Source organism: Anopheles ziemanni, chromosome 3 (genome assembly GCF_943734765.1).
Source record: "Anopheles ziemanni chromosome 3, idAnoZiCoDA_A2_x.2, whole genome shotgun sequence".
Lineage (NCBI taxonomy): Eukaryota > Metazoa > Arthropoda > Insecta > Diptera > Culicidae > Anopheles > Anopheles ziemanni.
Window position 1 is genome coordinate 56165302 of NC_080706.1, and position 13819 is coordinate 56179120.

Genomic DNA, 13819 nt, shown 5'->3' on the forward strand with positions numbered 1-13819 from the left:
CAGTGCGCCGCTTCACGCTCGCTTGAGCGTTATTGAGCTCCATTCAAATCACATGACGGTTACGGGGGGTTGTGTACCGTTTGTTTACCGTGGTTTTTTTTTCTTCTGGTTTTCTTCTTTCAGCCTACGGCCAGATGATTGGTTGCCTACCCCATCCGTTCCACGCCAGCGGAGCTATCCGGATCGCGAGGACGACCGTCAAATAGCGCAATTCGCAGAGAGAAACTCAATCACTCCATGCACGCCGGGGCCAAAAGGGCCCGTAAAGAGAAAAGCACCGGCAAAGTAAATAACCGCCCGCTGGCAGTTTGCTCCGGCCCGTAATCCGGAATCGATCGGCCGCAAAACAATAAAACTGAGCACCGAACCGGCCAGCCATACGGCCCTGCACTTGCACCACAGGACGGAGGGCGACGGGCGGCAGTAGGATTATCATAAAATTAAATCAACCTCACGTCAGCTTGCGGTTCCTAATCCAGCGGCCATGCGTCCATCGACGACGCTCGGGACAGTGCTGACGGTCGCTCAGCTGGTGCTGGTGTTCGTCGGGGAGCGCGGGGCCACCGCGGGCTCGCGACCCGGATCCAGCCACCGGCTGGACGTGTACATAGCGGGCTTCTTCCCGTACGGAGAGGGCGTGGAGAACAGCGAGACGGGGCGTGGCGTGATGCCGAGCGTCAAGCTCGCCCTGGACCACGTCAACGAGCACTCGACCATCCTGCGCAACTACCGGCTGCACATGTGGTGGAACGACACCGAGTGCAACGCGGCCGTCGGCATGAAGTCGTTCTTCGACATGATGCACTCCGGCCCGCACAAGCTGATGCTGTTCGGGGCCGCCTGCACCCACGTCACCGACCCGATCGCCAAGGCCAGCAAGCACTGGCACCTGACGCAGCTGTCCTACGCCGACACGCACCCCATGTTCACTAAGGACGCGTTCCCGAACTTCTTCCGCGTGGTGCCCTCGGAGAACGCGTTCAACGCGCCCCGGCTGGCGCTGCTGAAGGAGTTCAACTGGACGCGCATCGGCACGATCTACCAGAACGAGCCGCGCTACTCGCTGCCGCACAACCACATGGTGGCCGACCTGGACGCCATGGGGCTGGACGTGGTCGAGACGCAGAGCTTCGTGTACGACGTGGAGGAGTCGCTCCGCAAGCTGCGCGAGAAGGACGTCCGCATCATCTACGGCAACTTCGACGAGTTCTGGGCCCGGCGCGTCTTCTGCGAGGCGTACAAGCTCGACATGTTCGGCCGCTCCTACCAGTGGCTCGTCATGGGCACGTACGGCAGCGAGTGGTGGACGGCGAACGACACCGATTGCCTGGTCGAGCACGTGGCCACGGCCCTCGAGTCGACGATCCTGGTCGACCTGTTGCCGCTGTCCACCAGTGGCGATATCACCATCTCCGGCATCGTACGTATCTCGTGTAAACCCCGCCCGAGACCGCCCGCGAGGGGCGACGACACCGTTTGACACTAATTGGCATCCTTCCGGTCCGTGTCCGACCCATTCTCTCTCCCCTCTCCCCCCCCTCTAGACGGCCGATGAGTATCTGACCGAGTACAACAGTCGGCGAGGCAGCGAGTACTCACGCTTCCACGGCTATACCTACGACGGCATCTGGGCCGTAGCCAGCGCCATCCAGTACGTGTCGCAGCGCAAGGAGCACACGCTGACCCACTTCGAGTACCGGGAGAAGGCATGGGAGGACATATTTTTAGAAGCGCTCAAGAACACCAGCTTCGAGGGAGTGACGGTAGGTTTGGCTTCGCCCTTTTCTGCCGCCCGTGGCCGCTCGTGCCGCCGGGCGATAACAATCTAGCCCATCAACGCTAATGTTTGTCTTCGTGCTTCCATGTCGTGTCCCTTTTCACAACCCATTGGGCATCGCGTTCCGTGTCCGTATTCTTTTCCCACCCCCTACCAATCGCATTCGCCTAATGTGGCGTATCGTTTTCCGCTCAATTGGTCATCTGGGCCACTTCGCCTTCGCCGCCGCAGGGTCCGGTGCGCTTTTACAACAACGAGCGGAAGGCCAGCTTCCTGCTGGAGCAGTTCCAGAACGGGGCCGAGGTGAAGATAGGCGAGTACAACTCGCTCACCGGCCGGCTAGATCTCAGCATCGGCCATCCGCTCAAATGGGTGGGCCGGAGTCCGCCCAAGGATCGCACGCTCCGCATCATCGAGCACAGCCAGGTGAACATTACGATCTTCGTCGTGCTGGCGAGCACGTCCTGCGTCGGCATCATCATGGCGACTGTGTTCCTCGCCGTCAACATTAAGTTCCGCAACCAAAGGTAGGTACGGCAATCGTGCGGTTTGCTTGGAGGAATAACTCCGGAAGCATTGTGGCTGCTCGTTGTTGGTTTCTCTTGTTTTGAAGTGATACCCGATGAAGTAGACCAATGTTTTCTTTGCGATAGGTCATGGTACAAATATTATGGAACCCTAAATAGCTAATCCTTCAAACCTACATCAGTTTAATAGGTCTATTCTATGTTTATTATCATTTCGGTTGAAGTTCACCAATGTTCTTTTTACAAAAAAAATATTCTGAAAGGGCTTGGTACGTAGTTTGAAATAATATACCTTTTAGTTGGCTTTAACAATTTGCTTCTTGATCACCGTAATTGTGGGAACCGTTAAAAAAGGATGACAAAAAACGAAAGCTGCATTATTTCTTAACAAATTGAATCATTAAAAATTTGCAGAATTATTTAAATTACCACTACTAAACAATTATAAACGATAGCCATGAATGGCAAATAAACTAATGTACACATCATTATGCATTAGCTATGTTTAGTTTGTAATGTTTTGAGCTTGGGAGCTTTGTGTTCGACAACAACTGGGAGGGTGTGAGGGTTTGAAAAGAGTATGAAATGCAAATTGAATGAGTTTCATCCAACCCTACTTTTTACGGTTCATTTATTTTGTTGCTGCAATATTGCAGCAGAAATTTAATTAAAGTTTGATTTCAGCTTCATCTAAATGTGAACAATCATGTTTGAAAGTTCATAACATAATGTGGTAACCCGCAAATTAAATGAAAACCGGAAAAAAGAACGTCATTTCATGTTTGTATCTTATTACCCGGTTGTGGTTTGGGGTTTTTCGCATTGTAGTCATTTCCAGCATGCCTTTGCTGTAATGATGTTTGAATCGTTGTTCTGGTTTGGAAAATTCTTGAAAGTTATCTTTGAATGGCATAATACAGCTGCTATAATATATTATGTTCTCCTTTAATTTACCTGGTTAGAGGTCGTTTAAAATCTATTGTATTTGTAACATTAAAACTACTTTGACGATAAAGAATGTTGTGACAAAATAATCACGAATTTTGAAATTATTTGGTCTTCTGGTGAGATTAATTGAGTTTTATGTAACCTTCCTTAGGTATATAAAAATGTCCAGTCCACACTTGAACAATCTCATCATCATCGGGTGCATCCTGACCTACCTGAGCGTGATATTTCTCGGACTGGACAGTGGCCTGAGCAGCGTGGCTGCTTTCCCGTACATTTGTACCGCTCGGGCGTGGCTACTGATGGCCGGCTTCAGCTTGGCGTTCGGTGCAATGTTCTCCAAGACCTGGCGAGTGCACTCGATCTTCACCGACCTGAAGCTGAACAAGAAGGTGATCAAGGACTACCAGCTGTTCATCGTAGTTGGCGTACTGCTGGCGATTGATCTAGCCATCATGACCACCTGGCAGATAGCGGATCCGTTCTTTCGTGAAACGAAATACATCGAACCATCGGTAAGCACTGGGGGTCTCTGAGTGATTTGAAAGGAGGCCGTATAAGCTTGGTTTTTGCCGCCACAGGAACATCCTACACTGGAGGACGTGATCATCGTGCAGGAGAACGAGTACTGCCAGTCCAGCAAGATGACCATCTTCGTCGGCGTGATCTACGCGTACAAGGGGCTCCTGCTGATCTTCGGTGCCTTTCTCGCATGGGAAACACGCCACGTCTCCATTCCGGCGCTGAACGACTCGAAGCACGTCGGCCTGTCGGTGTACAACTGCGTGATCATGTGCGTGATGGGGGCCGCCATCGCGCTCGTCCTCTCCGATCGGAAGGACGCCGTGTTCATCCTGATCTCGCTGTTCATCATCTTCTGCACGACGGCCACGCTCTGTTTGGTGTTTGTGCCGAAGGTAAGATGAAGACGTAATGCACGCCATGTCCAACGCTAATCGCCCACATGCCCCAACCCATCCGGCAGCTGGTGGAACTTAAGCGAAACCCGAGCGGGGTGGTGGACAAGAAGGTGCGCGCCACTCTGCGCCCGGTCGGATCCAAGAACCGGCGGGACTCGTCCGTGTGCGAGCTGGAGCAGCGGATGCGGGACGTCAAGCAGACGAACTGCCGCTTCCGGAAGGTGCTGATGGAGAAGGAGGCGGAGCTGCAGGCACTCATCAAACGGCTCGCGCCGGAAGCACGCGCCTGGATCGGGCTGGAAGCCTCCTCTTCCGAGCCGGATATCAACAAGGAGTCGGTCAAAGTGCAAGTGAAGAAGGATTACGCCAGCGGTACGTATACCGTCGGTGGGTTATCTTTGAGTCTGAGTACTGTTCTATCGTTAGCGTTACCCCCCATGTCCGCTACAAAACCCCTCCTCAAACCATACGCAACCAAACACAAACACACACACACACACGCACAAACGACATGCGCGGCAGCGAGAATTCATTGGAACTTTGGCCCCATTCAATCCAGTAATGATACAATTAAAGGGGCTAGGGAGTGGCATTTGCAAAATTCGATACGTTTTAAATTTTAAAAACCACTTCCACACATCACGAGTACCGTGAACGTTCGTCGTTCGACGCCATCACCAGCGGTTACATATATCCATTACCGAATAACGGCTCCAGGCCTAACGATAATGGCTTTATGTGGTTAAAAAGCTGGGCTCCGTTAATGATTCCTTATCACGCTGGCAAACTGTCAACCTCCCACCCCAAACCCACATGCCGGGGCGTGCCGTTTTCCGAGTGCTGAAATTGTGGTGTGCCTCCCATTCTAGTCGGAAAATGGATGGCAAAGACAATTTACGTTTCGTTAATTACGCCGGAATTATTAACGGCCAGGTTAGCGGTTAACTGGTTTATTAAGGTGTGAATAATGGGCCTAGGAATGTACGCTGGCGGGTGTAATCTTTGTCGGATGTAAACTACATTAATACACACTGAAAGTGGCCTATCGCCGCTTATTGTTCCCTTTTCCGCTGCACTTACCTTAAAAAATCCTGGCTACCCTCATGTCTTCTTTCGTCATACAGCACGCATGTGACTAGTTTTTCTTTGTTGCTAGCCTCGGTGCATGCATGTGCGCCACGTAGGAGTCTTTATTAAAATGCATAATGTATCCACCGCTTCCCTTTTCCGTTTGCAGAAGGAACAGATTTCACCTCCATCGGCAGCGTGGGCTCCAGCAATGACACGCTCGATTCGGGCCCTGAAAGGTAATTTCGATGATAGGTGATAGTGCATCTACGCCAGACGTAATTAAACCCAGTTCCGTGCACACTCTGACCAGTGCCCGTGCATGCATGTGTGTGATTTAATATTCAATCGTACTTTTCCACCCCATTTTTCGCCCCCCCCCTCGATGTGCAACAGAGGCAAGCAGAAGAAAACGACCGTGGTGCTTCCCGGCGAAGAACCGCTATCGGCGACAAAACCGACAGCCCTGGCGGCCACCACGGCGACCGCTGGATCGCGTGTCAACCTGGCGACCGCCATCACGACGATGGCGGTAGGCGCTGGGGCCGGGGTGGCTTCCATTGCGGCCGCTACCACCACCGCCATCGTGCCCCAGGCTGCCCCAGTCGCCGCCAACGGCATACACAACAATGCACAAACACAGGTAGGCAGTGCGATAGCGGCAGTCGCTACCCCCGCCCCTGCCACCACCACCAAGGCGACCCAGGTAACGCCGGTGCTGCCCATCAACGTGAGCACCAGCGTTCCGGTCGATCCAACCAAGCCGATGTTCAACGACGTCCGGCGAGAGTCGGTGTCGGCCGGCGCAAAGTGGTCACCCGGCCAGCAGCTTCAACAGCAGCATCAGCAGCAACAAACGCAGACGATGGTGAGCATACGATTCCATTTTATTCCACTGAATTGTGCCACATTTAATATTTACGCATCCTTCATTGTGGTGAGGTTGCCTAGGGGAAAGTTAACGGCGGCTTAGTAGCATTTACTAATGATTTACAGAGCTGTTTGCTTAAGATATATTCGGAATCGCACAGATAGATAAAGTCGAAAACATATTACTGTGGCTATTGTTAGGATCTCTGTCCAGTTGCTATAAAACCACATAAGATTTTCGCGAGTTGTTATTTTTTGGTTAAAAATTGATTTCTTTTCTTATACAAATGCAGAAATTTGTAGTAAATATTTTGATCGACCATTTCGAAAAGAAAAATTCCTCATGATGCGTTTCAAACCGAATTGTACAAAAGTTCTTTTAGAAATTGGACAAGTGGAGTTTTAGATTAGTTTTAATAGAAATATGTTTATTACAGGTCTGTGTGTCTAGGGTCTAAGCGAATGTAAAACTTAAGATCCAATCAATAACAGTTTAGCATTATGCATTGGTCATGATGGCCAAAAGTAGTAAACGGAGCTGACAAAAAAAGTGACAAATTGGCGGAAAAAGTCATGATATTAATGAATGAATGATTTTTTAACTCTGCAATTTCAATTCTTAGGCTATATTGGGGAACCCGCAAAAAAGTCATTCCCAAAGGATGAAACTGGTGTTAGTGGATACACTACTAACATTTGTTTTCGCAGCATTATATTCATGCTACTCACATTTTTAAACTTTTGGCCTGCAAATGTTAATACCCTTTTTTAACTTCAAATAACACATGATTGCACACTAACATGCTTAATAAAATGTGCAAAAACGATTGTCCTGTAATTTGAAGAAATGTTATGCCATCAACAAAATAAAGTGTGAAGGGTCCGCGACAGCCGAGGGGTAGCGCCGGTTAGAAAATCGGCCCATGAGCGCCGGGGCTCACCACGGCGCGGGTTCGAATCCCAACCGAGACCGGACCCTCCCCTGTACGAGAGGACCGACTATCCACGTACACATAGGGTAAAAAGTGTCGTACCAAGTGTTCGTTACGCCAAGAAGAAGAAGAAGAAGAAGAAAATAAAGTGTGAATGATAATTTCTACATTCGTACATTCTGCAATCGAGCTCCTCTTTCATCTTGCTTGCTCCCAAACGTTTCCTGTTTGTACAAATTATTGGCATTTAGCTAAAACCTGTTTGATTTGTCTCTGGCAAATCGCCCAAAAAATTAAATCGAGCTTGTAAACAAATTGATGCAATCATTTTCAAATCTCCATTTGTTGCTTCTCCAGTTTATTAATTTGCAATTGAATCCACGAGCTTGGTGCCAAGTGTGGCAAGCTCAATCGAAAATGGGTGAAATGTGTCTCCGATGGCTGCCTGTACTAATCTCTCTGCAAATCGTTGTCTCCTTCTCCGTATCATTCGCAGTGCCAATCTAGTTTGGCAGGACTCTTTCGTCCCGTATGGAATCATCCCATTGGTTGCCTTGAAGTAATCCCTTAATCTTCTTATTTTACTTTCCAGGACCACCACCGGTACTACGAGGATGAGCGTACCAATGGGCCGTCGTCCATCGGCAAGTTTAGCACACAGGCGAACAGCAGTTCTACCACCTCAATTACCCACTCCAACACGGAGCTAAATCAATTGTGCCATCACTCGAAATCGAGTAGTAAGAGTCGAGCAGGTAAACGTAGTAGTCGCCACGAGGAGTCCCAGTAGGACTTTGCCTCAAACTCGCTGACGTTGGTTTGGGGACTTTTCACTTTTTGCAGATATGACCAGCGATGGGTCCCGAAGGGTGAGCGTACAGATGACATCCTCCCTGAAGGGTAACTTTGTCGTGTCGCAAAGTGATCTCTGGGATACGCACACACTCTCCCACGCCAAGCAACACCAGCGACAATCGCCTCGGTCCCATCAGGGCTCAAACCGATGTCCGGACCACGGGCATCTCAACCAGCAACAACAGCAGCAGCAGCAGCAACAGTCGCAACAAGTGCAGACTCAGCAGCAATACGACTACGACAATAGTGCGACCACCTCACCGGGTCCGATCCAGCGCAGCGTGTCGGAAAAGAATCGCAGCAAGCATCGGCACAAACAGCAGCACAAAAGCACCGCTTGCCAGAGCGAGACGGACAGCGAGCGGGAGCAACGTGACTATCAGAACTTCTCTTCGTCTATCTGCTCGACGGCTGCCAGCTCCACGGCCACGGTCTCGATGGTGGGCAGCACGGCGGGTGGCGGCGGTAGTGTCAGTGCGGGCGGCTACGTTACGCCAACCAAAATGTCCTCGAGGCGGCTGACGAAGTCACAGCACTCCCATCATCACTCCACGCCGAACGTGGCACCCGGGATGGAGCGAGCCGGGACGATGGATCGCAAGCACCGGATGAGCGAGTCGCGGGGACCGGCGGACGGGAACATGGTTGGCGCGGGCGGTGGCGGTGCGGGCTCACACATAAGTAAACATCGAAAGAAAGAGGGCTCGGCTTCCAAGCCCAACCTGTACGGTGCATGCTCCGAATCGGAGCTGCTCGACGGCGAGACGGCCATTTTGCCGATCTTCCGAAAGCTGCTGAACGAGAAGGAGTCTAGGTATAGAGCGAGGAATATGGTAGGCGCCAGTTGCCCCAATATATCGATTAAATGTGATATTGTTGAATATTTGTAAACTTTTCAACCCAACGTTCATATAAACCTACAGATGCACACACACACACACACAAACACAAACGTACACAGCAAACACATACACAAAAACACGAACTCACAATGCACGGGCAGCATTATTGGCGGTTGCAAATCGTCTAATCGACACACAACGAACCCTCGTTGTTCTAACTGTAGGGGCAGAGCAGTGTAAAAAACAAACAAATGGCGAAAGATATACTATCTCCGGATCTGTGATCCGGAACATCGTTCGTGTTGGTGCTCGTATAATATGTCTATTGCCAAGGAAACGCGATGAGTGTGCCATTGATGATGCGAATTGATGGATCGTCATCGATCGTTAATGTTTCCTTGATTTCGTTTCGTTGTCCCGGTTCTTGTAGTTCATAAAACCGTGTTAGTGAAATTGTGGATATTTTAGAATAGGCAGTCCCATTTGCAAAGAGTATTTATAACGAAAAAAAAGATGTGTTAAAGAATTATATTTATTTTATTCGAATTGATAAAGGGTATGAAGATCGACTATTGCACTTAACCTATGCATGCATACACCGTTATTGTTTGCCAAGCCAAGCCATTGATTGTACAATGATTGGCATAATTAAGTGCCCATCTCGAGGTTTTTTTAAATTTTTGTTTAATGTTTGAGTTCAAACCCTAGTAAATACTCTGAGATTATTTTTGTATCACTTTTTCCATATCCTTTATAAGATTAATTCATGGATTAACGAAAAAGCAGGCTAGTTTAGAAAAAAATATTAAAAATGTGTATCTAAAAATACAGTGACAACACAAAGTGCTCTTTTAAAAATATCGAGTTTTGCATAAATGCAAATGAGTTTTGCAAAATGAAAAGTCTCCCAATCGATGGGGTTTTGATCAATTATTTGATTGTTTACAATCTCCTTGGCCAATGGAGTATTCATATTCGTTATGGTATTTGACTTATGGTCGAAAAAATAATACAAAAATACCCATCTTAAATGACTTGAAAACACTTCGGTTATCATTTTCCGTACAAACTTTTCATCATCGACTTGTAGAACACGAGTTGGAGACCAGCTTCAGATGGAGGTGCTTTTATATCACCTAGGCAAAAACAGCCAAGTGGTAATACATTTGCTCGGGAATATACTGTTGACCCCTTAAGTACTATAAAACGGCCCTTTTATGAGATGAAACTAAATTTGATCGGAAACGGCATGGTCGTGTGTGACGCAGACTGGGTGAGAAGCTTCAGGATCCTTGAATCCAACGCACAAGGAAGCATTGGGAACGTCATGTGATGGTTTGTGGGTATTTCTCGAGGGATGGAGTGGGAAACTTTGTTAAAATCCATAATATAATATCTATCCAGTTTTGGAAAAACATCCTGCTGGGAAATCTTGAGGTTTCACTAATCCACACGGGTCAGGAAGGGGAAGTTAATTTTTCAACAGGACGGCCCGAAGCATACTACCAAATTCCAAAGCGCCTTGGATAGGTTCTGAAAGCCAAAAGAGAACGTATTAAATACTACGACGTATTATTTTGCAGAAAATCTAAAGTGGGCACTTTATCTTGTCTCTGTTTTTTTTTGTTTTTCTTAAAATAAAACTTTATTTTTCGCTAATATATAATTTTATCATATAAGGACATGAAAAATCAAAATACAAAAATGATCCTATAGTAGCTACTTGGATTTAAACAAAAATATTCAACCAAACTCAAAAAAATTAAGCACTTCAATGTACGTTTTCCCTCCTTTCGGATAAGTTTTCCATATCCTGGCAAACATAAATAGATCAATGCGGCGCCAGTTAAATCTTTGTAAAACTAACAAATACAAACTGTAGGATAGATTGTTTTGATAATCGTGACTGTTTGCAAATTAAAACCTTTCCCAACAAGGAAACGGGATTGGGACTTTTCATATGCATTCGAGAGAGAAAAAATCCAACTCTTCGATACTATCGTGTACGCTGGTATGTGTACTGAAACCCCATATGACAATTTGCATTAAAACGAACGTACACGATTTTACACGTTTTTGATACTCCCACGTGTTTTGTTACTGAACGTGTGTTAGATTAAATAGGATGTCATCAGTGAAAGACAAAAAGTGTGCAAATTATAATGTTACATTCGTGTGTTTACGTCGACGGTAAGTCGACGTTAGCGAAACGGAACGGATCTTTCGACCGCACAATGCTAGCATATTGTAGTTATAAAAAAGAAGAAATGGGCTGCGGGCGCATTTGGTTAGGCCCATAATTAGTTTCCTATTAGATGAACGAATAGTAGATACATTGAGATAATATGGTGGCAGTTGAAATTACTAATGTGCTGCACTTTTGCGCATTTTATTTTTAACTGTTAGGCAATTCTATGCGTCGCTGGGTGATCGCTCAATTTTATGTTTTTCATTCACACGTTTGCGGCTTTAGGGTGGACGTGGCTAACCGGTTTATCAACTCCCAGTGTTGTTATGCTATTTTTAAGCAGTAGTTGCACTTTTAATTCTGACCCCAACGTCGACAATATCATCATTCGTAAAATCAATGTTTAGGAAACAAAACAGGACAATTTAAAAAATTAACTCAGAGACGCGGTACACCCATTAGGACCTTACGTAAATGTCGCGAGTTGTTTGTCTGGCAGCTGAAAAGGGGCTAAAATTAATTCAAAAGTTGCGAGAATTAAGACATAACAAGGAAGGATGATGAGTAAACTTGTCAATACAACCGCAAATTAACGATTATATCAATCAATCCAGACTGTGTTCTTGAACCGTTGAAGATGAAGAACTTTTGAAATGGAAAACATATTTCAACTACGAAGTGACGCTAGACGTTCGAGGCTTTAGATTTGTAACTGAAAACTAAAAACCAAACCGCTCCTCCATGCGAAGAGAAAGATGAAGTAATGACAATTGTCTTCCTACTACCGCAAAAAGTTTTAATTGATTACTTTCATCGAGGTGTCTCTTACACACACATTTCGCCGCACACCAGGTCAATTTTTCGTGAAGTCTGTTTTATTTTCAAATCAAGATTTTCCCTTTGCTCCCTACACTTGTCATTGTGAATCATACACAGACATTTATTGTTTCGTTATCTTGTCGAACTCACATTCAACCCGAAAGTTTATATCGAACTGACGACAGAAAAAATGGAGTCAATGTATGTTGATATATAAGGAAAGGCTTTACCTTGCATTTGAGGAAAACCTTTGCAAAACGAATCTATACAACGCACGGCTAAAATTCAGGAATATTGATGCAAATATAAACTTTAAGTTATGTTTTCTACAACACACAATTTCAAAAGTAAATTCTAAAAGACAGTGAAATACTAAAAGAAAAATTATCAATATCATGATGTGTACTGTCTTATATTTTCAAACTGATTGCGAATCTCAAGGTTTATCGGTTTAAGAAGGATTGACAAAAGTAAGATTTGTCTTACAAATAGCTCAAATTAAACTAATTTAACTGCATTCCATCTATTGCCGTTCACTCCCCGTTTTGCTGATACGGAGGCCATGTAAATGGATAGTGTAAATATAAATTCACATACCGGTTCTTGGATATTCGCACTGATTTCATCAGCAGCTCGGCAAGATTGATCATCGTTTCGTAAAACACATTTACAATGATTAAGGTGTGCATATGTAAATAACATTTTGGAAAAAAATCATCATTCTGCAGTTTCCTAACATCAGTTAAGATCATTTCCCGTGGAACCTCCATAATCAAAGAACACATAAGGCCCTGTGTGGATCTGCCATCGGTAGCCAATAGTGGTTCTATGATCTTCATGAACATTTATAGAATCGTGTACTGCAAACCAAGACTCCTAGATGATACGTGTTGACATCCAAGGAGGCGTTAAGCATAGTAGAATCTGAATCGGCTGTTAAAAGTAGCTCGTCCTTAACGTTCTCTGAAAAGATGCTATCGGGAAATGAAGCTGCAAAGAGATAGGAAAAGATTCTAGCACAGTATGCAAATCTGCCACCCACATCCGTAAGCATAGAACGCAAGCAGCCATGTTGGCCGATGTTCAATTTGAAGAAACACCCGCGATAAAAGTAAGGCTTATAAAAGAGAATGAAAGAAAATAAAAAAAAACTTAGATAGGGAAACAACCGTAAACAACCACATACAACGCAACATGCAAAACCACTAGAGAAACACACGCGACAGGCTCAGATAGAGGATACGAATTACGTGTACAAAGTGGCCGAACACATGTATGCAACCGGACGACGGCGGCTATAGACAAAAGTATTATAGGCAATTTTTAGTGGAATTATAAGATCATGGATCAATTATGAAAAAAAGGCTGGCCGGTGAACCGCGAAAATTTTCTTTAAGCACCTGTTATAATCCGGATTTGTTGCCACGTTCGCCAGGTCATAGGGAGATGTAGGAGATAACCAGTAGGAGGTGCAGTAGAGTAAGGTGCAGTAGAGTAAGGTGCAGCAGTAAGACGAAGACAGTTTTGGTGCAGTGACATAAAAACGAATACAACAACCATTATTAAAAATGTTTAGCTGCCTCACCACCAACTGGAAGCAAGATCAGTACTAAGACAATGTTTAGAATTATTAAAATGTTTTACGTTCGAACGTTTAAAAATATTTTATAAGAAGCAAACAGAATGGAAAAATAGGTATACCTTAGGAAAATCATTTGCAGAAAATCTAAAGGAAAGAAATGTTCGAATACACGTGTCTGAACCAGCTGGCTCAAGGCCATGGTTGCATGGGATGAATAAAAATTAAGAAGACAACATTAAACATACACACACACACTTACATGTACACAAACCAGCCAAAAACGTTCAATCACATGCTGTAGTTGCAATAGGAAAACGAAATTAGGACAGGAACTTAGGAGCAGTGCTAGCGCAAACCAATCGAAATGAAATGAAATGAAACGTACACACTACTTCATCTACTCTTATACCAACAAAGTATTTAGATATTTAGACTAGAGCAGGTGACACCCCGGCTGCAAAACCTCCCGGGCCGGTGCACTCTAGGCAGGA

General features: G+C 45.8%; 1 protein-coding gene across 1 annotated transcript; it reads left to right on the forward strand.

Moving 5' to 3' along the window:
- The first annotated feature begins 484 nt into the window (after positions 1–484).
- Positions 485–8787, forward strand: LOC131287276 (gamma-aminobutyric acid type B receptor subunit 2). Its single transcript, XM_058316311.1, has 10 exons — positions 485–1420; positions 1545–1763; positions 2009–2304; positions 3404–3767; positions 3834–4169; positions 4238–4544; positions 5410–5479; positions 5637–6108; positions 7635–7797; positions 7886–8787. The coding sequence occupies exons 1-10, from the start codon at positions 485–487 to the stop codon at positions 8785–8787; spliced, it is 4065 nt and encodes a 1354-aa protein (XP_058172294.1).
- Positions 8788–13819: the final 5032 nt, after the last annotated feature.